At 53.2% G+C, this 27,233-nt stretch overlaps 1 protein-coding gene across 6 annotated transcripts in view; it reads left to right on the top strand.

Annotated features, from left to right (window-relative positions):
* The first annotated feature begins 435 nt into the window (after positions 1 to 435).
* Positions 436 to 27,233, top strand: part of PLEKHG4 (pleckstrin homology and RhoGEF domain containing G4) — a 79,449-nt gene continuing 52,651 nt past the window's right edge. For 4 of the 6 annotated variants that reach the window (XM_052685380.1, XM_052685379.1, XM_052685378.1 and 1 more), the window contains exons 1-3: positions 436 to 658; positions 15,832 to 16,029; positions 22,622 to 24,782. In XM_052685380.1, coding sequence (XP_052541340.1) covers positions 452 to 658; positions 15,832 to 16,029; positions 22,622 to 24,782 — 2,566 coding nt within the window. In that variant the 5' untranslated portion in view covers positions 436 to 451. Of the gene's footprint in view, positions 659 to 4,840; positions 5,528 to 15,831; positions 16,030 to 22,621; positions 24,783 to 27,233 lie in introns of those variants that run through there. The other 2 variants (XM_052685377.1, XM_052685381.1) reach the window with 2 other exon arrangements.

Genomic DNA, 27,233 nt, shown 5'->3' with positions numbered 1-27,233 from the left:
TACAACCTGGAGCAGGCAGGTGCCCAGGGAGCCTTCCCATCTCCTTCTGGGCTCTGGAGATGTAGTCAGCACAGACTCCCTTGGGGAGAAGACCCTGAACCCCCAACAACTGCTGCACGCCTGCTGCTAAGTTGTTTCAACCTCAGCCTGGAGCCTTGTGGAGCTCCTCAGTTGAGGCTGAGACGGAGGAACTAGATCTCTGACTTCAGCATAAGCTGGTAAGGCTGGAGGAAGGCAAAGCCCACACCTGCACTGGGGAGGTCAGCTCTGGGCAGGTTGTTGTTCCTCTGCTAGGAATAACAGCAGGAATAAGAGTGCTGTAGGAAGCACCTGGAGGACCAGTGGTTGGACGGGCATGTGTTAAGCAGCCAGTGCTGAGCCCAGCTGAACACAGGCAGAGTTAGAGCTGGTCTCAGGGAACGCCCATGCAGCTCTGTAAAGCACTGATTACATGCCCACAGCTGGAGCTGCACCTTGGGGCGATTGTTTTGCCTCAGAGAGTGCAGATCTAACCCAGCTGCTTCTCCCTCTGCTCTGGAGGAGCAGACTGCAGGGAGGTGAGAGCTTTCCTTCTCTTCAGAGAGGCTCTGCCATGGGAGAATGGTTTGCAGGATCTGCTGGGATCTGCTGGGTGCAGGCTGCTCTACAAGTGCTGGATGTAAGTGAGGGGTTTGTAAGGGGGGCTGGGGCAGGATGCTCGTCCTTTAGGGATGGTAATCCGTGGGGTCAGAGTTCCTGGAGCAGGTTGATGGAAGTATTGTGGTCTTGTGCTTTGGGGTACTGGGTAGCCCCTGGTGCTGACCCCACTGAGCGCCCAAGCTGTGGTGGGCACAATTCAGCAGTTGTTGGTGGATCCCTCCTTCTCAGGTGTTACAGCTGGAATCCTTCCCTCCTAGCTGGGTATAACTGCATTTTGAATCACTTTTGGGATGCCCAGAAGTGTGTCTCAGTGCTTGCCTATTTTTCTTGTTGCTCGGCACCTCCTGGGTGCCTTGGTGAGGGCTCAGTCTGCTTCTCGTGTTGAAGGTGCTCATGTGAGCTGGACGCAGGGCAGTGATATACGAGCCGGTGGTTCAGAAGCATGGGGTGGAGGGCATCCATCCTTCCAGGCTGTGCTCTGTCACACAAACCTGGAAAGAGGAGTGGGCCCTGGCAACAGTGACCAAGGACCCTGTTTGATAGAAGCTGAGAGCCCCTGTGCTCCATGTGTGGGGGACACAGCCCTGCTGGGCTGGGAAGGGTGAGGTGCCCATGGGCATGTCTAGGTTTGAGCTGAGCAATCTGAGAGTAGAGTAAACATGCACTGCTGGGATTGAATATCACACAGCACCGCTGCCAGCAGGGCTGGTTAGCATGGGTAGGTAAACAGATGACTGTTCCATGCTACTAAACTTGTGAGATCTGGAGAGAGGTGGGTCGCTTTCAGGCTGCTCTTCAGAGAAAGCCTGTCTGCCCTTACCTAACCAGAGATGGCGGTGGGGTCTGAAGCAGCCAAGAAATATAAATCATCTCCTGTAAAGCTTCCTGGTGGTTGCCTGCGTGCCAGGTTTGTGTGTGGCACTGAATGGCTTCTTGAAGTGCAAACTGGAGACCTGGTAATTGAGTGGCTCTTGTGTGTTGAGGTTGCGAGTGTGACCAGCTGTTGTTATGTTGCCTCTTATCCACTCCTTCTGGGAAATCACACAGTGATTATATTTCTGGCTTAAGACACTTTTTTCCTGATCAGGCTGGGACTCACAAAGAGGTTGCCACTTAGAGGTAATTACTTGCTTTCAAGGCTGAATGTCTCTTGAGGATTCCAAATAGAGGATTATCAAATTAATTAGTTAAACCAAGAGGTACTCTTGTGAAACCAAGGCCTTCTTGTGATCTGAAATAAAGGTTTAAATATTATTAAGCCGCATTTCACTCTCTCTTGTGTTCCTAATGGGGAGAGGACTAGCTCAGTCCTGCAGTGTTGTTGGTGCTGAGGGCTGCTTGCAGCACTTGTTTCCTTTGACTAAACCTATTTCAAGTAAGCATCCATCGCTGGACTTAAGGCACCTGCAGGATCTGACGCTGCTTCTTGGTGGCTTCCCATGTCCCTGCATGCTGATGGGGTTCACAGTAGGTGGCTTGCTGGGATCATAACATGGTGAAGCTGTATCTTGAGAGCACAGCTTAATCCGTGGGACATCTGCACAGCCATGTGTGTGGACGTGGGAGGTGGCGGAGAGCCTCGGTGCAGCAGATGCATGGAAGTGGATTTGGAGTCATCTGGTTTGGCACCACCTGCTCCTAGGTTCTCCTTGTCCCCAGAGGTGCCCATAGACATGGGAAACTCCTGGTGCTGAACATAACTGAGTTTTGCTCCTGCTGTTCATGCTGAGTCAATGTGGAGTGCATGGGGTGTTTTGCTGCGAGCTGCTGGCTGCTGGAGGGAGGCTGTCTAGCTTTCATTGCACAACTTCCCCTAGGTCAGAAGATGTCCTTATCTGTCATCCAAAACATTTGTGTCTCCTCCAGAACAGCTGAGTCCCGTTGGTAACAGTACTGAGCTCTCCCTGCTTTGCACAGCTGAGAAGTAGACCTCTAATAGCAGGGGCTCAAAGCAGAGCGACTGCCTGTGCTCTCTTCCTGTCTGCCTGGGGCCTCAGGAGGCACTTTGATAGCAGTGCAGCTCCAGAACCCAGCTCCAGAAAAGGGGAAGCGTCCAGCAGGACCCCACCACCGCATGCCAGAGCGGTTCCCTCCATGTAAAACCGCCTGTGGCTCTGTGCAAAGGACCTGGATCTGCGTGCTTGGCCCTGCCAACGCTTTGGGCAGGCTGTTTGGTGCCAGGGGCTCCTGGCCACTTCCTCACCCCTTCCTGGCTGACAGCAGACTTCTGCACTGGCATCAGCAATTAGTATTCAACCCGAGAAAACCACGGGGCTCGTGAAAGAGTGAGGAGCTGCTCTGCAAGGAGACAGTATGAGCCTGTGCTGGGGAACAAGCGTGGCATTGTTGTGCACCACACTCGAGGGGCTGTTCAACACCCACTGCAGTGCTGGCTGCAGCTGGCTGCCATGTGCTGGTGGAAGAAACAGATCTCTGATGCAGCAGACGAGGGAGAGGCCGCTTTGCAGTTAAAAAAAAAAAAATTATCTATATTAGGATCCAGCCAAGAGTAAACAGCACCATGATGTTCCCTGCAGCAGGGCGCAGGAAATCACATCACTGCCGTTGGCTGCAATGGGCAGAGCCTGGGATGGGGGAAGACACTGAGCTGCTCTCCTGTTAGGCAGCCCCTTCCCTGGCTGCTTTTGCACATACAACCATTGAATTTCATGTGGTGTTGGCCTGGGAACTTGCAGAGAGCTCTCTGTTGTCGTATCTGTGGCTAAGGCATCTGCTGCACTTCAAAAATCACGTGCTAATGACTGCATAGCATGAGTAGCACTGGGGTGGCAAGTGCTGGCTGATGGTCTGGATAGCACCTGGCTCTGTACCTGGTCGTAGAGGTGGAAAATGTGATGGAAACTGGATTTGGGGTGTGTGTGTGTGCATTTACATTGTGCCCTCCTTGTCTGTGCTTATGGGGATGCTGCAGACTCCTACACAGCCCTCAGCGCTGCCCCCCTTCTCTGCCTGACTCTCAAAGAGCTGCAGTTAGGTGTTTGATAATCCTTAATCCTGCTGCTGACTGGGGCTGCAGGAAAAGCCAACTTTGTGCTCCCAGGGTTGAGAAGAGCTGATAGCTGCTCTCCTGGAGCTGTTAGTAGAACAGCTCAGCATCTCTGCTAGCACTTGTCACAGCCAGCTGGATGCCACGTGTCCTGCACAGACATCACTCTCTGCTGCCTTTCTCAGTGTGGGGATGGCCCATGGGGATGCTTCCAGCACCTGCTGGAGCTGTGGTCGTGAGCTGAGAGATGTTCTTTGGGGAATAAACGAAGGGCAAAGCTGGCTTGCAAATGTAGCCTTGTGCAGACACTGAAGTCTGTGCTCAGAGGCTCTGCTAGGGAAGTTTCCTCATCCTTCTGCTGTGAATTTGACAAGGAGGGAAAGGCTCTCTGCAGACAGAGGCAGGATTATAGATTCCTCTTAGGATGCTGGGGATGGTAACAACCCGGTGGTTGGTTGTGATCCTCTCTGCATGTTGGGGATGCTGTCCTTCACCCAGCCTGACCTCGCATGGTGTGGCAGGAGGTCCATGCAGTGGGAAACTGCTGCAAGGAGGAGGTGAGTAGGCACAGATGGCCGTGGGAAAGGCTGTGCCAGCAAGGACTTCAGAAGATAAGTGCTGAACAGTGATGCAGCTGCTCTGCTCTGCTGTTGCATCCCATCTAGGAGGGCCTCTCTTTCTGCTTAAGGAAAGCAAGCTGAACTCCTGCAGGGACAGTCATCCATCCCTGCGCCCTTGGCTGGAGCAGCAGAGGCTTTAGCAGCAACGGCTGCTGCCCAGCTTGCTGAGCCTGTCCCTGAGAGGACCGTGGTCCCTCTTGCAGTAGGTCTGAATCTCCCTTCCCCTTGGCATGCACCGCTCTGTCTCACCATCACCAGCAGCAGGGTGCCAGCACTCTGGCCTCCAGACTTGGAGGTCCGTCCCTAGCAAGGTCCACGCCACCCCAAATCCTGCGGCCCGGCCCCACGCCCCGTCCCCAGAGCTTCTCCTGGGGGTCCTGTGGCGCCGGCACCTGCCTCCCCCTCGCCGGCTCTGCCCTTTCCCGTTATTGCTTCTGGAGGCTGTTGCCTGCCTGCTCTGTGACCTTCCCAGATCTCAGGGGCAGTATTTTGGCCCCCGGCCATCTTAAACAATTAATGGAGGGGTGGAGAAACTTGCCATGTTAAATTACTTCCTCCTTTGGGAGGGGGCGAGGTCTCTGCTTCTCGCCTGATCCCAATGCAGTTTGTTGCCGCTGCCTGAAGCGGTCACTGCCTCTCTCGTTTCCCTTCCCAGAAGTTCGAGAGAACAGCTTTTTCTCAGTGCTCTCTGCTTATTTATCGGTGGTTTTGCCCAACCCTCAGCGCTTCCTCGGCATCTTGCGGAGCGGAGAATCCTCCCTGAACTTACAAAGCCAAGAGGAGTGCGGGGGAGAAAACTTTTGCTGGAAAGCTCCCTGAGAAGCTGGCCACCTCCGTGGGATGTCTGCGGTGGACCTGCTTTCCTCCAGCAGCTCTTCGGATCTTCCCAGGCGATAGCAGCTCTGTGGCACGGAGCATCCCTGCCGAGCGGGCAAAGGACGCGCGGGGAGCAGCGATGCCGTAGGGATCGGTCAGCGGGGCAGGGGGAGGCAGCACCCCACGCCATGTCCCTCCACCGCCGAGCACCGGGGTTGGCTGTCAGAGAAACCTTGGAGGTCCCCTGCTCCGTAGTGTCATGAGTTAGATTAGTTGGAGCTGTGCTGGGGGCGGCGAGGGCTTGGATTACAGTCCGGGACTCAAAGTGCTTCAGTGGTTCACGTCGGAGGGGAGAGAGGAGACGCCCCGTCGCACACATGGAGGAAAAAGAGAAAAAAAGCCACTTTTGGAAGTGAGGGAGGGGAAAAAGGAGGCCGGGAACATGGTAAGGAAGTCGCTGCGGAGGGCTTTGGAGCAGGGCTGTGCGGGATGGAGCTGTGATGGGGTGATGCCGGAGGTGGGAAGCGGTGCTCCCGTGCTTCCCGTTATTTGGGTGCCAGCCCTGGGGTGGCTGCGGGGACTGGGAGCTCTTGTTGGCACCGATCCTCCGTGGGGTGCTGCTCAGGGCCCTGCAGCAACGGGCTGGGATGGAGCAGAGCAGGCACACACAGCTTGGATGTGGGGCTGGAGTGTCCTGCTGTGGGCACTGCCCCTCTGCAGAGCCTGGGGAAGGGCAGGGCTCCTTTTCCCCTGCCCAGAGCTGGCACTGCACACTTAGAGAATGTGCTGAGAAACCAGCCGGGCAGCAGAGCACCCCATCTATACTGGGAGTGGCTGTGGGACAGCCTTGTGCCTGGCCATGCCAGACACCTATAAGGGTCAGAGATCAGGGACCAGACTGCCTCCTGGTGCTTTGTTTGCTTGAGTTGCTGCTTGGCTACTGCAGTCCAGCTTCTGGGCTTGCATCAAAAGATGAGTTGCCCGACTCCTGGTTTCTGCAGCCAGCTGAGCTGACAGGCCTGCATCTCTTCCCTTGGCCTGCATCTTGGCTTCCTGCATCTCCTCTGCCAAAGACACCACGGCTCTCCTGGCCTTGCCTGCAGCCACAAGCTGTTCCATTGGACTTCAGCTTCTGGTGTACTGGTGAACCAACCAAACCCTGTAGGCGAAAGATTTGGATCTTAATGGATGTGGGTTGGCCTGTGGGACTCTTGGAGGCTCAGCTCCTGCTGGGGGCTGCCCAGCTCTGTGAGGCAGGTGACTCTTTGTATCAGTGTGATACAAAATGCACTCTCCACGCATGGTATGTAGCTGATGGGTGCCTAAAGCATCAAACGGGCAAGATACCTGTAGGCAGAGGTGCCCGCTTCCCCCAGAACTGGCTTTTACAGCTGTGAAACCTCATGACATCGTGGCTTTCACAGCTGGAGATCTGCTCACGCTCTCCAGTAACGATCACTCTGCCATGGGAGAGGGACTGGGCTTCACCCTGCCTGCTGGCTGGGGCACAGGAGGTGGTCAGGGCCCGTGGCTGAGCCACAGTGCCCCAGCTTTGCTTCTTCTGAGGAGCGGCTGCCACCCAAGCAAGTGCAAAACTCCACTCCTGAGGAGGTTGGCTAAAGGCAAAGCCCTGCCCTCCAGGCTGAGGATGGCTTCATCCCTGGGAAGCTGCTCAGGATGCTTTACGAGGCTGCTCTTCTGCCCTTGATAGGACGATTGCTGCTTTCCAGTGGTTGCTGGGTATAGCCCAACTTATTCAAATGCTGGTGTCTTCCTGCAGATGAGTTCAGGTGGCACCTCTGTGCTGACAAGAGAGGAGGATTTCAGCAGAAAGGATGGTCTTTGTGTCATCCTGCCCTTACGTCTTCTGGAGTGGGAAGGAAACGAGTCTGGGAATCGCAAAGAACTTTAAGTGTTTGGGATTTTCTTTCTTTATTTCTGTGCCAAAGCAATGAGCGAGATTTTTTGGAACGCAGACAGAGCCCAGAGGCATAATCCTGAGCACTGGAAGTGGTCTGAAAGCTCTGGGTGACTATCTGTGCTGGGAAGGTGACCGTGCTCCCCCTTGCTGCAGTGCCAAAAGATTCCTTGCAGCAATGAAAATAATGAGTCTGCAGGTGCCAGACCAGCTGCACCCACACAGATTGCTGCACCCAGCAATCACAGAACCTGCTCTCCTAACAGGGGGATGCAAGGCATCATGTGTTTCTGGTGAGATGCTGCAGGTTTCCACAGGGGAACAACCCTGAGTGTCAGCACTTCTTTTCTGAGAATTGGCAGCCTGCAGCCAACGGCCTCTGTGGCCACAGTCCTGTAGGGAACAGGGTCCAGCTGCAGGGAGGAGGTTAATCTGGCTCCACGTGGGCATTGAGGAGGGAAAGCTCTCCTGGCTGCTCTTTGAGCTGTCGCTGGCAGTCTGTAAGCTGTCAGGAGGGCAGGGCTGCCTTGTGGTCGCAGGCTCTGGAGGTGCTGGCTTTCCAAATATGCCATGGGAGAGGCACACTCAGAGTGAATAGCACTGCCTCTGTGGCTGCTACGCCGGCCGTGGTTCTATAAGGACAGGCCATTGCTAAAACAGACCTCCTCCTGGTGCTCAGAAGACGTGGTGACATAAAAGGGGATGCCCTGCTTGTATGGTGGGATGCTCGGGGCTGTGCGTCTGCACCATGCGTGACACCTGCCTAGCAGCTCTGTGTCACGAATGAATTGCCCATATCCCTGTGGGCTGGTTTGGTCTTTCAGTAAAACACAAAAAGAACAAAAGATTGGGCATTTCCTGGGCTAAGCGCTCCTGCTGGGTTTCATGCACATCCTGTTTTCTTGCACCGCTGGATGCCAAGCTGAAATATCAAGTCAAAGTAGCACGGAAAAATCCTGAAAATCCTCCTTTCTGCTTAGATTGAATGTCTTGCTGTCGGTCTGGGATGCCCAGGGTGAAGCCCAGGGTGAAGCCCTGGCTCAGGCCACAGCCATTGGTTGGGTGGAACCAAAGGGCTCAGGTGGAGAGGAATGGGACCGGCTGAGGACAGACGGGCTCCTCTAGGGTGTGGGGGGATGTGATGGAAAGCGACCTCCATTGGGCCTTGTGGTCAGCCTTGGTAGGACGCGATGCTGTGGCCAGGCGGTGGCTTGCCTGGCATGGGAAGGAGAAGCTGGAGAAGCCTGAGCCTCAGATATGGTGAAAGGATGTGGGTTCTGTGCTGCCCGTTGTCATCTTTCAGAATACATTTACCTTTTGAACAAGGTCCTTCTCATCCGCTCGGCAGGCTGGTATGCAGACCCGTTAATGGATCAAGGGGAAAAATGCCTGTGGATGTATTCCCCTTTGTGTTTGGGCTTATAACCACCCACGTTTTGGCACACATCCCTTCTGTGCACAAAGATGTCTTTTAGAAATCGCTAGTTAAATCTCCACCCTTCTTTGATATGTATGGAAATAATGGGACACGTGAGACTTTTCTATTTAAAAAAGAGCCATAAAGGGAGTAGCTTTAAAAGCCCTGTGTTTACCCCTATCTGACTCGGGCATTTAGTAAAAGCAATGCGCTGCATTTATGACTGATGTACTTAGCTCTCCAGGAGGCACTCGTTCAGGGCTTTATCTGAATACAGGGGAAGTGTTTCCGTCCAGCTCTAAGCCCCAGGCTTGGCTGCTCAGGGGCGGGAGAGCTTCAGTGTACAACATGCATTGCCTCTATTTCCCAGCCAGCTCTGAGAGCCTTGGAGCAAATGTAGCTCGCTGGAGCAGGTATGTTTATCCAGGCAGGGTCTGTGGTGTCCCTGGGCTGCCTGCCCTGACCTTCTGTCCGTCCTTGGAGGTAAGGTGCACGCCGGCACCTGATCTGCCACTGCTTCTCATGTCAAGGGCGTGCAGGGATTTGCTCCTCCAAGGAAGAGCCCCTGCACACTCAGTTTTCTCCTATGAACAGCCAACCCTGCTGGAATTGCTGCTCTGGCTTCAGAATGCTTTTTCCCCCTCCCTCCTTGATGTAGGAGGACTTGTATTTCACAAGAATGTGGTGAGATGGGGTGTTTGAGACCAAAAGGAGCCGTGGCTCATCTGTTCCGGGATGCTGAGACCACGGAGTGTTATCTGGCTCCTGCATTAAGTCTGGGAACTCATTTAACTCGTGTTCTTTTCTTAGAGGCACTCAGACATCCAACCCTCACTTATGCAGGTTGAAAAATCTGCCCTTGGGATCCTGTCCCAGCAGCTCGGGCACCTTGATAAAGGGATCTGGCTGCAGCCTTACACCTGGTGCTGAAGCAATAACCTAAATGGTGACGCTGCGAAGATCATTCCTGGTGCTTGTCAGCTGTCCTCTGTAGGATTATCATTCTCTCCTGGAGCGCAGGAGGCTGCCCATCTGCTGGGAGGTGCTCGCAGATGGGTGTCTGAGCACGATATGTGGGTTAGGGTCTGATGCTCCTGGCTGAAGGATGATGAAGGCAGCTGACGTGGTAGTGAACAGGGTGATTTATTTTTCTTAAAGTCATTTACTGGAAGAGACTGGAAAGAACGGGCACTTTCTTACCTTGTAAGGTGCCAGTGTTTGGGCTGTGCAGAAGTGGAAGCTCCTGGCTCGGGTGGCACTCTGAATGCTGTGAGCCCTGGCTGGAGCACAAGCATGTGGTGCTGGCTGCTCAACGAGCCTGGGGAGCTTGTGCAGCTCTGTCCTGGGGCCTCAAGGAGGTGACAGGCAAATGCAGGCGCAGCCAGCATCAGTCCATTGCTGGGAAGGGTGGTACCAAAGGGCTTTGTGTCGCGCTGATTACAGCTCTGGTAATTAATTGCACGGTTAGAGCTATGCCAATGATATTAAAAATAAATAAATAAATCGGTGCTTAGACAGTTATTTCAGATTAAGGACCTAATCCCTTGATTGAACTAAAGCAAGGTAAGCTGGTTCCCAGCTGTATGGTGCTGGTGCTCGCACAGCTCTTCTCACCCGCATGCAGGCCCCTGTGTCAGCTGGGGCACGTCTGCTGCAGCACAGGGCTCGGCTCTGCTTTCTCAGATGCTCTTTAAACACCTGTGTGACCCCCTGAGCTGTAGCTAATAGGGGGCAGCCTGTGAGGAGGAGCTTATCTCCAGTAGGCTAGCAGAGGTCTCGCTCGGGCTGTGGGTCTGCGTTTGGCCGCCCTCACCTGCTGTGCAGTTGTCAGCAGCTCTTCTGATGCGCTGGGTGTTGCGTGGACAGATGGGAGCTGCGGGCAGTGTTGTGTAGTACTGGGGAAACCTAAAGGAAAGGCTGGAGAAGGGGGAGTTCTCCGAGGAAGATGTGCTGAGTGCTGTGTCTGCGAGGCTCGCGCTGCTCCCAAAGCTGCTCAGGACGTCCCCACTGAGTGCAAACCAACGCAGGCTGTGGGGCTGCCCTGCCTTTCGCTCCCAGCCTCCCGCATGCGCAGAAGCGGAACCTCCGAGCCGAAAAGCAAATACATCATTTTTTCCCCCTTTGTTTAATTAAACAAGAGATCATGAGTTAATCGCTTCCAAGCGCTTGTTTTCCTGCAGCGCCTGGAATGCTAATCCTGCGCGGCTGCCCAGTAGGAGCTGCTTTGGCGGCCGCGCCGGCCCAGGGAAGGGCTGGGGAGCAGGGAGGCATCTGGAAATGATTCCCAGAGCACCACTCCCTGCGAGGCCGGAGGGGCCGGTGGAGGCGCAGCCTGTGCACGAAGCCGGCTTGTGAGAGCCTTGTGCTGGAGCACGGCTCGCTGCTGGGCTGCTGCTCCCTGACAAAGCCTCAGAGCTCAGCCGCAGAGCAGGTAGAGCCATTGGCGGGTATCTCGCAGGACAGCGGTGTGAATTCCAGCCTCATCACTCAGTAAGCAGTGCTCTTTAGGCCCAACCACCCCAAAGCAGGCGGGGTGCTGCAGCCAGCGCTCTGCTCCCAGCCTCCCCCCGAGCCTCCCAGCCGGGGGAGCTGGCACTTGTGCTGGGAAGATTTTCCTCTCTTGAACTCATTGCCGCTGCGATTAGAGCTGCTCAGGAAATGGGGATGGGAGGGTTCTCCTCCCTGCAGAAAGGGAGTGGGAAATCTCAGATTTTGTCAGAAAAACAAGCCTTGCTTTTAGCTGGAGACCTTTTTGAACACAGAAATATCTCTTTTCTTTTCTTTTTCCCCCCGAAGGAAAAGCAGCCTGGCTTTAAGCTTGCTGTCAGAAAGTGGAAAGGGTTCGTGGAAAGCCCAGAGATCTGTTTTTACTGGAAATGAGGTTTCTCACGTCAACTGAGAGCCCAGCAGCCCCAGCCAAGCGGCGCAGCACGGCAGCCTGTATTGGCAGAGTGACCCGGCCCTGCACAGCCTGCCTGGGGCTCCCTTCCCCCAGTCCCCAAACCTGGCCGGGGGCCACACGCAGGCGACGTTTGGAGGCTGAGTGCTCACCCTGCCAAAGCTGCAGATCCTCTGCTGCCAGATGTAAGCCTCAGCATGTGGCATGGGCCGGTCCGGCCTGTCAGAAAGGAGTGTTGTCTGCCATAAGTCCTGGGCTTGCCGAGAACTTTTAGGAGCCTTCAGACAGCATCTGGGCTGTCAGCGGGGAAGATTTGTGCTTCTTCTTCGTGTTGTCTTTGTTCAGGACTTTTTGTAGGCGAGTGTTCTTGAGCACAATGCTGGCTTCCATCCAAGGTGGTCAAGTGAATTGTAGGGAATGGTGGCTCCGGGTGGCTAGAGCAGTGCAGGTCTGTGCAGGGAAGGGATGCCGCACTGTCCTGCGCCACCTGAGCTTCCATCCTAGGCACCTTCCTGATGTGTACCCTTGGCATTCATCTCTCTTATCCCTGGCGGGCTGACTTCCAAACCCGAAGGGAGATCTTCTGCACTCAGCCCTGACTGGTGAGCAGCAGGTCCCAAAGAGAAAGAACTTGAGTCAGAAGGAAATCATAGAGTCATTAAGATTGGAAAAGAGCTCTCAGATCCCCAAACCCAACCCCACCCCACCGTGCCCACTGCCCACGTCCCTCAGTGCCATATTCCCATGGCTCTGGGACACCTCCAGGGACGGTGACTCCCCCACCTCCCTGGGCAGCTGTGCCACTGCCTCACTGCTCTTCCAGAGAGGAGATCTTTCCTGATGTCCAACTTGAATTGCAGGATGGCAGGAGCTCCCAGTAGCTACAGCCCTCTTCCTGACTACTAAGGCATCCAGAAAGGGCTGAGGAGCTCCTGCTTGCTCCAGATGCCTCCTGGCAGGCTCCTCACATGCTGCAGCAGCTGCTTGCACGAGGAGAGGTAGATGGGTCCCTGGAGCAGGGCTGTAACATCAACCAGCTCCCAGCTGCGGTGTGGTGAAAGCTGCCGTGGCCGGACGTGACCTTAACCTGGGCTTTATTTAGAGCCTTGATTTATGGAGCAGTTATTTTTAAAGCCTGGTTCTCTTTTGGGAGGTGTGGCAGCAGCGTGCAGGAGTTCATGGGCCTCCTGTGCTATTTACAAAGAAACATTTGAGTCCCAAGACTTGGTTTTTTATTTTGCTCAGGGAGATGCTCTCTGGCTCGGTTGGAAAGCAATCCTGTTTGCGTCTGTGCCGAGCAGCTGGAAAGAAGCTTGTGTTCAGGCCTTTCCCATTAGCAGGATGTGGCAATGCTGCTGGAGACCGGCCGGCCTGAGCTCTGCAGTGAGCAGAGGGGGCTGCTTTCTCCAGGAGGGCCCTGTGTGGGGCTTTGCCAGCTCTCTGGGGCTGCTGTGCAAGCAGGTGTGTGCGAGCATCCTTTCCTTGGATCCTTACTGGGTTTGGTTCGCTCTCCTTCTCCTGGGACACTGATCCCTTATCCTTGCTCCTTCAGCCTCCTGGTGGGGCTTGCGTACCCTGCATGGCACAGGAATGTGGCTTGTGGATAGGATGGGCTGCGGGCTTCTGATTGGCATCTGGAGTGCAGGGTGCTGTGCCTTTCTCTTGGCGTTCTGTTTGAGTTCCCTGTGCTTCCAAACCACGGCTCCTTCAGGGCCAGTGCCCTTGCCAAGGCAATTCCTTCTCCCTCCGGAGAAGTGAACAGGACAAATAAGCAGCCCCATCCCATCTCCAGGACTGTGAATTGGTTTCCCAAGTCTGTGCTCAGAGTCCAGCCTGCTCCACGCTCTGCCACGCTGCGTTCTCTGTGTTCTGAAGAGGCTCTGTCATCAGGTGGATCCCCATGGGATGGGTGAGTTTGCAACCACGTTTGGGGCTTTTCCAATGGAGTTAGCAGAGAACCTAATGAAATGATCCAAAGGTGGGGCTTGAAAGCAGCTCTCTGTCCTTCAAGCCTGAACAGGTATCACGGCTTTATGGTACAGTGAACCAAAGAAAGGGGAAGCGTCTGTTAGCACTGAACTTCACAATGGCTACAGGCTATGGTTATCCTGTATTTTACTAAAGGTAGAATAATATACGGCTTGGTTTATTTTAACCATATAAAGGCTTTTTGATTCGGTGCCAGTGTTAATAATTATCTTGCGAAGCCTTTACTCAGGCAGCAGGAATGGTGTGAGAACCTGAGAGCAATGCACCCGCTCATGTGCAAATATTTTTACTTCTTTGTTTTATTTGCAACAGTGAACCAAATTCACTGGGGAAGGGGGATTAATATCTGCAAGAACTGTGCAAGAGGTACGAGGGCAGAGGGCAGAACAGAACCCCACAGCTGCCACGGGCTGAGGTTTTCAATCTGGGGGCTGGAGAGGATCAGGTTGAAATCATTTCCAGGTGCTGCCAGCTGTAATACCAACGGGAGCCCACAGCTGGGCTCTTTGGTGCTAGGGGGAAGTGCAGCAGGTGAAGGCCTCTTGTTCCCCTGGAGGCACGGGGCAGCCCTGAAGCTGGTGGCACAGCCTTACCAGAGCTGCACTTGCCTTCAGCTGGCTGTGTTTGGACTCAAAAGCACAATTCTGTTTGTTATGTCAGGTCCAGCTGGAAAATACTTTTCATTTTAGTTAATAGAATCAGAGCTGGGGGTTGATTCTGCTTTTACATTCTGGGTGCATAGAAGCTTATTTAAAGCAACTGTCCCCTCCCATTTAGGTTTAGACCTAAACGCTGAGTCTAGCATCCAGCATTTGTCAGTGTGCAAAATTGCTCCTGCTTTTTGAGTCCTTGGGTTAAGAATATGAAAAATAGTTCCTAAACCTCTGTTTATCTGGTTACACTGACCTTGAGGGCTATGGCAGGAGGCAGCTGGTTGCAAACACGTTAGCTGCTTACTTGCTGCCACTCAGCCTTGTTGCTGACATCAGGAGAAACAGCATCAGAAAAGCTGAAGCAGTGCCATGGGCAGATCGTGGCTTGCTGTCACCCGCGCTGGTGCAGGGAGGGATTGTGCAGGCACTGCCTGGATGTGCCCATCTCTCCTGTGCAATCCTGTGTGCTTTCCTACAGGAAGGCTTGTACCGCTGAGCAATACATTGTGCCTGCATGCTTTCAAAAATGAGGAATGGAAGGATGGTCGAGCTGGGCAGCTGCAAAGGATGGAGGGTTTGTGTGAGGAGCATTATGGCTGCAAGTCACTTTAGGCTTGCTCTGTTGCTGAGGCATTTCCTCAAGTTGATGTCTGGAGCAAAGGACCCGTTCCTTCAGTGGAAGAAGCGAACGCTTCCTTCCTCCCGATCCCTCCTCCTGCTGGTCCTGGCTGGCAACGAGAGCTTTGTTTAACTTTCTCTCCAGGTTCCTGTGGAACCGAGGTGTGTTTTCAGGCATGTCCATGCAGCTGTTCCTGTTCTGCGGGAGGCTGGAGGCTTCTGGGCCAGAGGCTCAAATGCTTTCGCTGCCTCTAGTGAAAGGAGGTGGGTTTATATCAGAGGAGGATCTGGCCAGACACCTGAGTAAACTTTCATTTGGTTCTGTCGCAGAGCTCACTCCCACTGGATTTGGGTTAGCCAGAGGGGTCCCCTGTAAAACAAAAAGGCAGGGAAGGCTCTCGATCCTCTCTGCAGATGTCTGCAGATTGCTTTATTTTGTTTTATTTTTTGGCAAGCTCTCGCGACTTGCACCCATGCAGCAGATCAGAATTTGGCCTCCAGTGCTGGAATGGGTTCTGACGATGCGGGCAGGCCGTGGCTGGCTCCGAGCAGCAGCAGCAGGGGAAGTTGCGAGCCGTCACCTGAGCAGGAAACGGGCACTGAGGCGCGTGCTGGAGCACCAGGGGCAGTCCTGTTGGTGCAGGCTGTGATCCTGCGCGAGGCTTCTTTCACCGCAGGAAACTCCCGGCTCCCAAAAAGAGCCTGCCGTGAGAACGATGAAGAATTGCACCAGTGAGCGGCTTCCCCTGCGACCAACCAGCCCCGGCAGCGCTGTGGGTTGCAGCGTGCTGAGGAACATGGGCACAAGCGTTCCCCCACGTCTCCCCTCGGCCTGCAGAGGATCCCGGCAGCGGTGCCCCGGCGGCAGGCAGTGCTCCATCCACCCCATGACACTCTCTCTCGCTCGCACGCGCTCACGTGCTGCGGTAATGGTTTAATAGCAGCCCCACCCAGCTCAGCAAGACGGACTTGCTGCGTAAGCAAAAGCTGGGGAATCTCGCCGCTGTGCGCAGTGCTCTGTGAGCGCTTCGCTCGCCTTTTGAGAGAGGTGTTTTGTTTTTTTATTTATTTTAATTTTATTTATTTATTTTTTTAATTCCACCTGAAGTCACTGGTGCCAAAAGAAAGGAGGAAGGACGGCGGTTTGCTGCTTTGATCCTCTCCCCTGCTGCACTGGGAGGTGGCTGCGCTCCCGGCACAGAGCCGGCCGGGGCGTCCCGCGCTGCCGCACCGCTCACGCTTTCTCTCTTGGCAGGACTCGGAGTCGCTGGACGGCTGCATTCAGAGCACGTTATCAGCTCTCTACCCTCCGTTCGAGGCTACGGCCGCCACCGTGCTGTGCCAAGTTTTTGATGTGGTGGAGAAGACGTACCGTGGGGATGGACTGCGCTACCTCATAGACTTCCTGATTCCAGCCAAGCACATCCTGCAGTGCATTCAGCAGGATGCCTGTGTAAGTACATCACGCTCTCTGCGACCTGTTGGGGCTTTGCTGGTGAACCTTCTTTTTGCTGGAGGATGTAAAGTGCCTGGCAGAAAGCGCACGCTCATCTGCAGCAGCCTAGGTGGGAGGGAAAGGTGGACAAGTAGGAAACAGTTGAGGAATTGTTACTGAAAGCAAACCTTGCTGAGATCAGATGTGGAGCAGTGCCCTCACCTTCCAGAATTGGAATACTGAGTGGAAGGCTTTGGGGCTTGGCGGGGAGGGTTTGCATGGCCTTTGCGAGCTGATCGTAGAATGACAGAATGGCCTGGGTTGAAAAGGAGCACAATGGCCATCTAATTTCAACCCCTTTGCTATGTGGAGGGTCGCCAACCACCAGACCAGCCTGCCCAGAGCCACGTCCAGCCAATGATGGCTGAGTTGAGGGGCTCTCCTGCCATGGGGGTGAAGCTGTTGGGTTGGGGTGAAGCGTTGCCCCCCGCTGTGTCTCCCGGCAGCCCTGGCTCCCTTCGGTGGTTGCTGGAACCATCGCAAGGCTCCGTAGCCTCAAGGAGTCACATTACTGCCAGAGCGAGACCGAGATTAATGGGCTTTACTGTTGGGAGGCTTAAATGTTAGAAACGATGAGTCAAATGCCTCCATTGCAAACTTGGCTCCAAAAGAAACCGCCACCCTATAAGTAGGGTTTGCCCTGGCTGCTTTGGCTTTGGCCATGCAGGCCGTACACAGCCGGGTTTTCAATACATTTCCTCACGGCCAACGGGGGGAAAATCACACGAGTGGAACTGCTCAGATATGGCGGGGATGAAGCTGAGCCCCACAAGCTGTGAGGATTTGCGCGGCGTTCCGTGTGCGCCATGATGCTGAGGCGGCTCACAGCTTCCCTCATTAGCAGGAGGTGGGCAGAAATCCCTCCTCAGGCTTTCAGCACCCACCGCGGGAAGCCGCCTGGCTTTCCAGCAGACCTCGCCGCGGCACCGGGCCCACGGCCCACGATGGAGGGTCCCATAGCCGCGTGTGGGTGCCTGTGGGCGGCAATATGGCGCCGCGCCCCTCCTGCTGCGGCCGGTGCGGACGGAGCCGCGAAGCCTCGCTCGCAGCAACCGATGGCCGCGCTCAGAGTAGGGCGTGGGTGGGCGGGCCGCGCGCGACCCAACGGCCAATAGGAGAGCGGTTGAAGCTGCGGGAGCCAATAGGTGGGCAAACGTGGCTTGATGGGCATGAAGAGAGCTGAGACAGGCGGGAGTGCCGCCCTGAGGGCCCGTGAGGCGGAGAGGTGAGGGGCGGCGGGGTGTGCGGGGGGGCATGGGAAACTCCGAAATGGGAAAGGTGGGGGCTGAGGAACGCTGAGGTGGGAGAGGTGAGGGCGCTGGGCTCTGAGGTTTGGGCAGGGCTCGGGGTGCAGCCAGGCCCTCCGGGCTGCAGGCCGTAGCGGTGGCTGTAAGCGCCTTCCCGCCTCGCTCACGGGCCCTTCTGGCCCTGCATCGTGAGGGCCTCACGCTGCCGGCTCCGGGCGTGCAGGGGAACCTCGAGCCTTGTGCTTTCTTTATGGGAGGCCCAGGCTGTGCTGTATTTCGCTTAGAAGTCTGCTTGTTTGAATTCTTATTGCTCAGAATTGCTTCTCGTTTACTGTCGGCTCCATCTCTTCACCGTTGTCCCCCCTCACTGTCTAAAGTTACAGGACTAATTCTCATTACTTGTTCCCTAAAAGCTTTGCCTGCCTTCTTGAGAGTGTAAACAAAAGCAGTGTTTCCTCCTGTGTTTTCATTAAGCTTTTCCTAAGAGCACTGAAGTGCAAAACACTGACTGCTGTCTGAATGGCAACCATGGGAACTTCTGAGAGAACAAGATCTCAGCTTCTGCAGTGGCTTCATGAAGTCGTAGGATCACAGAATGGCCTGGGTTGCAAAGCACCACAACGCTCATCCAGTTCCAACCCCCTGCTGTGTGCAGGTCACCAACCAGCAGCCCAGGTTGCCCAGAGCCACATCCAGCCTGGCCTGGAATGCCTGCAGGGATGGGGCATCCACAGCCTCCTTGGGCAACCTGTTCCAGTGCCTCACCACCCCCTGGGTGAAAAACTTCCTCCTAATATCCAACCTAAACCTCCTCTGTCTCAGTTTAAAACCATTCCCCCTTGTCCTATCACTGTCCAAGCTCTTAAACAGCCGTTCCCCCTCCTGTTTATCCACTCCCTTCAAGTACTGGAAGGCCACAATGAAGTGTTAGGTGGGTTCATGGGCCTCAACTGGGTGTGACAGGACCAACAGTCTGTGATCTCCAAGTGTGTGCGGAGGGTCTCTGCTTAGAAACCAGGTTTTGTTAGAAGCCTTCAAATCCTGGGCTAACTGGGCTGCTTGGTTTGTTCCAGCCCAGCTGTCCTCATGACCCTGGGACCTTTGTGATACCTTTCTCATTGGTCATCAGCTCTTTCCTGTAAGGCAGCGTTCTTGGCTGCAGCTGCTGGGCACAGAGCCTGGCACTCCCCAGCCAGCCTGGGTTGGCTCTGGCAGTGACTGAACATGAGAAGAGCAGAAATGCTTGAGCCCCAGATTGAAATGTTCAAACAACTGAAATAAGCCTCTTCACGTCATCTCTTTGAAGGTGCTTTTTGGAGCAGCACAGGGGTGCTCTGCTTCTAAAGCTCTGTGCCTCTGAAACATTTGGGCTCTGGAAGGACTTGTGTTCCTGCTTGTTGGATGTTGATCTAGCTCTTGCTGCAGTTCAGGTGGTAGCTTTGCAGGTTTATCAGGAAGTTCTGAGAGCTCTGTCTTCTGGGTTTGGTGACTTTATTGCTGAGGCTTCTTCCGCTTGTTGTGTGTCTGTAGGCACGCAGGTCGTCTCAGCAGTGAGGTTGGATGTCAGACTTCTTAATGCACAAAAGCCCCCAAACCTGCTTCCAGGTTTTAACAGAAATTCTTTAGGTCAGGTAGATGCAGATGGAGCTTTATGTTCGTGCTGCTACTGGTGGTGGTTTTCACTTTTCTCTCATATAAACTGTTTGTAGTCTTTGAGAACTGATCATTTTTGTCAGCCCACCTCCCCCCATGGCCTCAACATACTTATTAAGAAATACTCTGGTGACAGAAGTCTGTGAGCTACGTATGGCCTGAGAATGGCTGAGCAACTTCTGCAAACTGCGTGTGGTAGGAGGAGGTCTTGATCTGCTAAATTTAGCCATGCTGTGCAGGAAAGGGCCTATAGAAGTCACTTTTGTCTTGGAGATTGGAAAGCGTGAGGATTGAGGGCTGCAAAGCTCTGATCTGCTCACATTTGAGGGAAGTACAAGCAGTGTGTTGGGTTGTATAAGTTTTTAAAGCCAGTTTAATGGAAGCAGAAAAGAAAGGGAGGCAGATTTCGAAGCTCAAGGTTAGGATATAAAGATAATATTAATATAAGATCCTCCAAAGTAAACAGTCTTACCTTAGCCTTTTTTTCCTGGTAGTAATGCAGCATGTGGGTATGGCAGTGGATGGTTGGTTGTGCAGAGAATAGGATTGAAATGGGAGCAGAAATGACTGGGTTGGAATAAAAAGGGCCAGCTGATCTCCTCCTGGAATATGGAAGAAGTTACCACGTAATGCTGATAACAGGGATTTGTATTGAATCTATTAAGTCAGGGCTAGCAACAAAACACAGAGAACAAGCTGAGCGTACAACAACAGCAGTCACTGAGTGTGGAAGGAATTAAGTGAGCCTTAAAGCATTTGTGAATGTTTTTTACACGTGGTTTGCTCCGTGGCAGGCAGTGTAAGAACAGCCTTTCCCATAGAACAGCCTTCTGTCGAGACAGAGGAGTTTGGTGGTTTGATCTCTTCCTTGCAGGATTTATGATGGGTCAGATGGAAAGTTAACGACTGTGTGAAAGGGATGGAGGTTCATGCAAGCATGACAAGATGGGCAAAAAAACTGGTGAAAGGAAGGATGTGTGTACTGCAGTGAGAGCTGGTTGGAAACTGGAGTCATGGGACACATACTGCTTCTCATCTGTGACCTTGGCATAAAAAGTAAGAGTATGCTGATGACCTGATTGTGATGAAATGAGGCTGGGAGGCACGAGCAAGAGCAGGAGGAGGTGGGTAAATGTATGACACAGGATGGACTGTGAAACTGTGTACTGAAGCTTGTGTGATGGCAGAGTGTGAGCGCATGCCGTGATAAAGTGGTGGGCAGAGTTTGTGTTTTGGGTTCAGCAGTTTGGGGAGCAGGGCTGGCTGGTGGCTGGGTTACTGTGGGAGTGTGGCTGGAAGGGTGAGGGTGATTGTAGCTGTAAGGAGCAAAATGCTTCCAGCCCTCTTGGGGAATGTTGTTGCCTTACATCTGGTGTTCTGCAAGGCTTCACACTGCAACGAGTGGAGCTGTGTTTAACAGGCATCACTGAGGGCAGGCCTAGGAGACGGGGGGGGAGGTGCGTTATGGAGCTGTGGCATGGAGATGGGGGGCTGGCTGCAGGGATGGGGGGAATTGCCAGAGCTGGAGAGTGAGCAGGTGCAGCGAGGGTAAGAAACCCAGCTGGAGTAAGGTGCAGACTGGGGAACGTGGAGACTAAGGAGCTTGATGCCTGTGCCTGTTGTTTCAGTGTGTGTGAGGAGCCAGGAGGTTGCTTCCAGTCTCGTGGCCTCTCTGCTGTGTGACAAGTTCTTTGAGTGGAAGCATTTTCCTTCCATCTGCCTGACCTGCAGAATACAGCCCTTTTATAAATAGCAATCTTTGTCAGGGCCTCCATGTGACCACGCGAGAGGAACAAGATAAAAAGCCTGAAGTCAGTGCTGCCAATCCTAACACATCTGGGTTTCTAGATGACAGCTTTTCAAGTATTGCATCCAGTATGGGGGAATCCCTCCTAAGACCTTGTCTTGACAAAGAAAGTGAAGTTAATCATGAAACTAAGAACGAATTATTGCTTGTGGCTTGATTTAGACCTCATTTTACCCCAACAGAATTGAGTTCAAAGCAGCGATTTTTACTTTTTGATGTTGTGATAAAGCTGTAAATAATTGAGTCAGGTTGGTTCAGCCGTGAACTTTTACTTAATTGGGAGCTGTCTTCAGACTTGTCTTGTTTGATGCCTGGAGTCACTGCCTTTTTATTTTCTTTTTAAATATAGGAAAAAGGTACATGGGAGCATGGGGGGGTCCTGAGTGCTGCTGTGTTTGGGGGCGAGGGTGGATTTCTAGGGAGCTGGAAGGCTCACACACTGAGCCCATGTTGCAGGTGTAGGGAATTCCTGTTATGTCTGTAACAGGACTTCTAAGTGCAAACGTGGAGGAAATGCTGAAATGAAACATTCAGAACATGACTGTAAGTTGGAAAACTGGGCAGGTCTGTGCCCAGCGGGCATCTCCAGGGGCTGCTGCTCAGAACTTCAGTATGTTGTGCTGAAGATGACTCAGACTCCGGTGGGAATTCTTAAAAGTGAAAAACGTGGCTGACATGAACCAGTATCTGGCTGACTACAAAGTCTGGGTGCAAAACCTTTGTAAGTGGGCTTGTGTGAAGAAGACATGGCGTAGCTGAGAGGCTCAGGGCTCAGCAGGTCAGGGGCTGCACAGCTTGGTTGTGCAGGTCCTGCTCTGCTGCCTCTCTTCTCCTGCTTTGTTTCACCGATCTCTCTTTCCACTCACTGGTGGGTTTACGGTGATCCCTTGCTGCTGACTCCTCCTAACTTGTCTCCACCTGTTTTTGCATAGGCTCTCAGTTGCTCCAGCTGTGTGATGCCTTTTTCCTGGCTTCCTGCTCTTCTATTAGGCTCAACCAAAGTCAGATGGAACACACTGTGCACCTCAACAGCGCATATTTAGAAGAACTGAGTCCTCAGAGCTTAGTACCTTCATTCTGCTTTCCCTCCCCCACAGCACATCTTAGCCTAAGGGCCCTTTACCAGACAGGCAGTGTCTTGCAGCGCTAGGCTGGGTAGAGGCATTCTGTGCAGTAATGTTTCTGCATCTTTAGCCTCCTCCTGGTTAGTTTCAAGTATACTTGGTACAACCTAGAGCGTGCTGTATAAGCTTTAGAGATCATAGAACGGCCTGGGTTGCAAAGCACCACAATGCTCATCCAGTTCCAACCCCCTGCTGTGTGCAGGTCACCAACCAGCAGCCCAGGCTGCCCAGAGCCACATCCAGCCTGGCCTTGAATGCCTGCAGGGATGGCGCGTATGGTTGAAGTCTGGTCAGGCTGTGGGTGGTGTTTAGTTGAGGACAGAGGTTTTGTGCATTTGCAGCACTAAGGCAAAGAAGAGCTCTTCTGCTGGGAAGTGGGAACTCTGACATCAGCACCCCAGGGTTCTGGGCTCAGTCCTCTGCCTGTCTGTGCTGACCCAGCTTTAAGTAGGGCTGATGCTTGTGGCAGATGGCTGGTGTGCGTTCAGCTCCTGAGACGCTGATGATTTGTGATGGTAACTTGTCCTATTTCTCTTGGTTTCCTTTTAAAGAGACTACCTCAGTATGGAAAACTCCCCTACGCTGACTGCCAAAGACCCCAAATTCAGCTGTGCTATTGCCATAGCTGCTCTGTAAAAGAGACGTGTGGTCTCTCCCATCCAGAAGCTTGAGCTGAGCTGTGTTCCTGCTGCTGAACATGCTTTGTGTTTTCTCTCTAGGTTCAGTACTGTGGCTTGCTGTTTCGCCACGAGGGCTGGCCCCTGTGCATTCACGAGAAGATTGTAGTCCAGCTGGCTTCCATTGACTGGCGAATCTTGAAGCCTGGTGACTTCTACCTGCAGGTGGTTCCTTATCTGAAGAAGTCCCCACGGATCGTGTTGAAGTGTTTGGCAAAAGACAAGCATAATGTAGAAGAAGTCGTGATTCCAGAAGTTTCCTATACCTCTATTTTTACTCTGGAATGGTTGAGTACTATCAATGGAGAGCGGATGGGTATAGCACTGGAAAATTGTTTACTGACCACTGATGATAAAATATTTCGTGTTCCCTGGGATAACGTGGTTAATCCGGAATTTATAAATAAACCAAAAATAATTGAAAATAATACTATCGCTTCAGAGACAACAGGGAAACCTTCGCTTTTATGTCTCCCCATGGACCATGCTGAGCACAGCTTACCAGACCTAGAATCTCAGTGTCTACAGGAACAAAGTCCAAATTGCAACAACCTGGTTGTTAGCAGCCCAGCTCCACAGTTAGGTGAAACTGTTGTCAATGGTGTGTGTTCCAGTCCTGTTCCTGAAGAGGATTTGCAAAGTGACCTTGAAGGGGAGTACGTTGAGCTGGCCCAAGTTTCACTGCCCCGCTTTGGACCGCAGACAGGCTCATTAACCCAGTCACTGGCTTTAAGTTATCTGACTCAGCCTAGGACAAGAGTGAATGCATCTAAAGGCAAGCACAGGTTTATTGTCATTCAGGATAGCACCTACTCCAAGAACTTAGTTCACTCAGCACTTATGCAGAAGGAGCCCTGTCAGATGGACGCTGTGAGCACTTCTCCAGGAGTTCTCAAAAATGTAATTCCTTTGGAAAGCAACCAAACGGCGGCATGTGAAGAGCTGTCTCCGGAAGCTCAGCTGCTGTCAGGTGCTGCTGGGAGCATGGGAAACAGTTTTCCTGCAACTGCTGCTCCTTCTTTCGGTGCGGGAGATTCGCGTGCCGTGGAGCAGGAGGCCTGCAGTGAGTGCTCTGGTGATTGGCAGAGTGCGCTGAGCGGCGGCGGTGACGTGTGTGCTGGAGATGGTGTCAGCTGCAAAGCACAAATGACTTGTTCTACTGGAAACATGGAATTAGAAAGCGATGGTTCTAGCATAAATCCCGGTGTTGAAACGCTGGAGCAGAGCCCAGAAACAAATCTAGATGCTGCCGCTGAAGAGGAGCTTGTGGAGGAACGTGGAGAACTGCTGACAGAGCATCAACGTGAGGTGACACAGGTGGATCCTTCTCTTGGGTCTGTCCTGGGGCCTTTGGGACCGTGCTGCACACTGAAGGAAGGTCCCAATGCTTCTTGCCAGAGTGCTGGTGAAAATACTGCACCAGTCCAGGCCGCTGCATTGCCTGCCACACCTGAGAGTTCAGCTGTGGGTGTGGGAAGAGGCTCTCCTTCAGGCAACATGACAGATGCAGCGGCAGTCCCAGCTTGTTGCGCTGATCAGGAAACGAGTTGTAGCTCTCCAGTAAATCCTCCAGAACAGCTGAACCGAGGAGAAGTAGGTGAAATAGAGCAGGGAGGAAGAGAGAGCCCTGAGGATGTCAAAGAGATTGAACAAGTGCAGGCTGTGAAGGAGCATCAGAGTAGCTGTAGTTGCTGTTCTACCGATGCTCCTGTGGATGGAGTGCTTTCAGATGGTGAAGAGCAAGAAGTCCCTGCTTGTCAGCGTAAGGGAGCTGAAGATGCCGTGCTGCCCCAAAGTGCACTGCCAGCACAGAGCGAGCAGGGGGCAGAACAGTCAGGTACCAGTGGATCTTTGCTGGGTCTTGATGCTCAAGCAGAAGACTCGAGTCAGTTTGGAAGCCTCAAACCTGGAGAGAGGTGTGGGGATCCACGAGGATGGACAGAAAAGCACGGCCATGGAAGTGAAGTGAACTCTGTGCTGAACCCAGAGTGTGTTTCATCCCAGGACTTGCAGGGAGGGGAGGAGAACCAAGGCAGTTTTTCTGATGTGGACTTGTCAAAGGCAGTAGCCTTAAAAACACTGGAATCCATAAAAGAGGAGCTGGAGGTTGGACCACTGTCCTCAGGACCTGCTGAGGGGAGCATAGAGCCCACTGCTCTGCACTCCCACCCGGAGGCAGTTCCAGAAGCATCATCTCCTAAAGGTAAAGGATCTGGATGTCTGTGTGGCTCATAACATAGGCAAAAAGCAAAGTGCTTGAGAGCTGCTGCTGGCAGGTATCAGGAGGCTTTGGGGTAACATCACAAACCACAGGAAAGTGCTTAGGCTGTCATTTTTTTGTGGCTTGAAGTTAACTTTCTTTTCAAAGGTGGATTTATTGCAGCATTTTGTTCACAGCCTTTGCAAATTTATGTTATTATGGAGCAAAGTTGGGGTGGTGGCTGATGACCTCCACCTGTTGCACTCGCTGCGTGCGTTATGGGTGCACGCAGTAGGTGTGCATGAGAGCAGAGAGGCTGACTTTGGGGCAGAGTGGCTGTGGGGAGATGACTGACAAGATGAAGCAGCAGCGGGTGGCACAGTCACATACTGGCTATGGTGTGTGTGCTGCCAGCTGCAGAGTTGAGGGATCCCTCTCCATCTCACTCCCTCTCCCTCTTAAACAACGTGTTTAAGGTGTTGCCCTCGCTTCTTAATGCCTCATTGCTGTGCTGGAGCTGCTCCCTTTGAGAAGAATCGACGCTGGCAATCCAGGTCTTTGCCTCTTGTAGCAGGCAGCGTGCAGTCCCACAGACACAATGCTGGCTTTGCTGAGCTCTGCTGAGTCTGGGAAGCTGGAGCCAGATCTGTGCATCACAGTGAGATGTGGCGGGGGCGGGGGAAGCACGCCATTCCAGTTGAGCAGCTCGCATTCCCTGAGACCCCTGGCTAGGAAAATTATCTGGCTTGAAATGTGAGGATGCTTGAAAGGGTTGGAGGTGCAGATGCACGTTGTTGGAGCACGTCTGGGGAGCAGAGCTGGCAGAGATGCGTGGCTGGTATCTGCTTGGATGCAGCGCTTTGGCTGCAGGCACAGTTGCTATTTTCTGAAGTGTCCAGAAGTCACGTTTCACCAGAGACCTCAGTGTGACCTCTCCTAATGGAGGATCTCCATTCATGAATGGGAAACTTCTGCTTCCACCTGCACTAAATAGGTTAATTCAGTAATTAGGCGGGCCCGCTGTTGCTGGGCATCTCTGATGCTTTTGAACAAGTGATGGGCATCTGTGTTCTGAGAAATGAAGAGCTCTGATGTTTCTGAAGAGCATCCAAAATCACAAGCAGCAGAAGGAGGTCACACTCTGCCCGTCTGGCAGTTTGGGAGATGTGTGCCCAGTCATCAGAAAAGGGGTTGGCCGGGTGGCTGTGGGGTTGAGGCAGAGGGCAGCTCAGTGTCCCTTAACACTGGGGTATTTCTTAAGTACTCTACTGATAAGAAGCTTTAATCTGTTACCTTTGACTGCCTGGAGACCTAAACAAGTTATTCGTCCCCTTTAACTCTCAGAAATACTGTAATAGGGAGGTTATGCAGTGAGAAATTAGACAGTGAAGCAAAGGTCCCAGGCTCAGTCCTACAGTGCTTTCCTCCCCCAGCTGCTCTGTCTGTAGGTGAGCTGGGCTCTTGGTGCCTGCCTCTTGTTTTGCTGCAGGGGCTGCTCATGAGGTTATCCTGCCCAAACTGCATATAACCACTCCCCCAAGCTTCCCGTGCCTGGTTCAGATCTGCAGTGCCCACCTTCTGCTCTCTGTGAGGCATTTGTGGGCTCCTATTAACGTGAACGCCGTGGGTCACATCAAAACTCCTTTTCAGATCTGCTGCATCTGCACATTTTTCCTCATCCTTCAACTTCTCCCCTTCCTCCCACTCCCATTCACAAACTGAGCTTATTTTATGCACGAATATGACCTGGCTTGGAAAGATGTTGAGTAAAATGTGACCTCTACTGAGTTGTTGTCTTAAAATTTACATTGGTTCCATTTGCAGAAAACCTACTTGATGTCTTTTTCCTTCCCCAGTGGCTGACTTTAAGTGAATTTTGAAACTTTGCAGTTCTCCCTGGAGGAGAATTCCTGTATTTTGGGGAGTGGAAAATAACCTGATAGTCAAGAAGTTTGCTGAGGAGCCACCCAAGGGTGGATTCAGCAGCACCTGCTGGGGCGTTCAGCTGCCGCTCAGTGTTCCTGCAGGGTGTTAGCATGCATGATGCTGATGCCGGGGCAGTTTGCAGGAGAAATGCTAATGTCTCTTTGAAATGCACACAAGCAAATCCTCCTCTCCCGCTTCCTTCCCCTCGGGGAAAGGTGGAACCTGCAAACATGGCAGATTCGGCTGTCCCAGTTCTCAGTTGGTTTTTTGATGTAATCCTCTGCGTTCTGCAGTTTCCGCTTCGCTGAGCGCCTCCACCTCAGACTGCAAGTAGCAAACAGTGTGCTTGGGCATGCCTGGGGGGAGCTGGGGCCTGCACAGCTCCAAGGGGCCTCTGGTAGGGCAGGGTGGCTTTGGTCAGGGCCTGTGTGCTCCAGAGGCTGCACAGCTTTTCTGAGGTGGCCTTGGCACCACAGTTGTGCCCGGTGGGCTGAAAAAAACCCTTCTCTCTCCCGGGGTTGAGCAGCT

Source organism: Tympanuchus pallidicinctus, unplaced genomic scaffold (genome assembly GCF_026119805.1).
Source record: "Tympanuchus pallidicinctus isolate F22 unplaced genomic scaffold, pur_lepc_1.0 scaffold22, whole genome shotgun sequence".
Taxonomy (NCBI): domain Eukaryota; kingdom Metazoa; phylum Chordata; class Aves; order Galliformes; family Phasianidae; genus Tympanuchus; species Tympanuchus pallidicinctus.
This window is presented reverse-complemented; position numbering and strand designations above follow the sequence as displayed.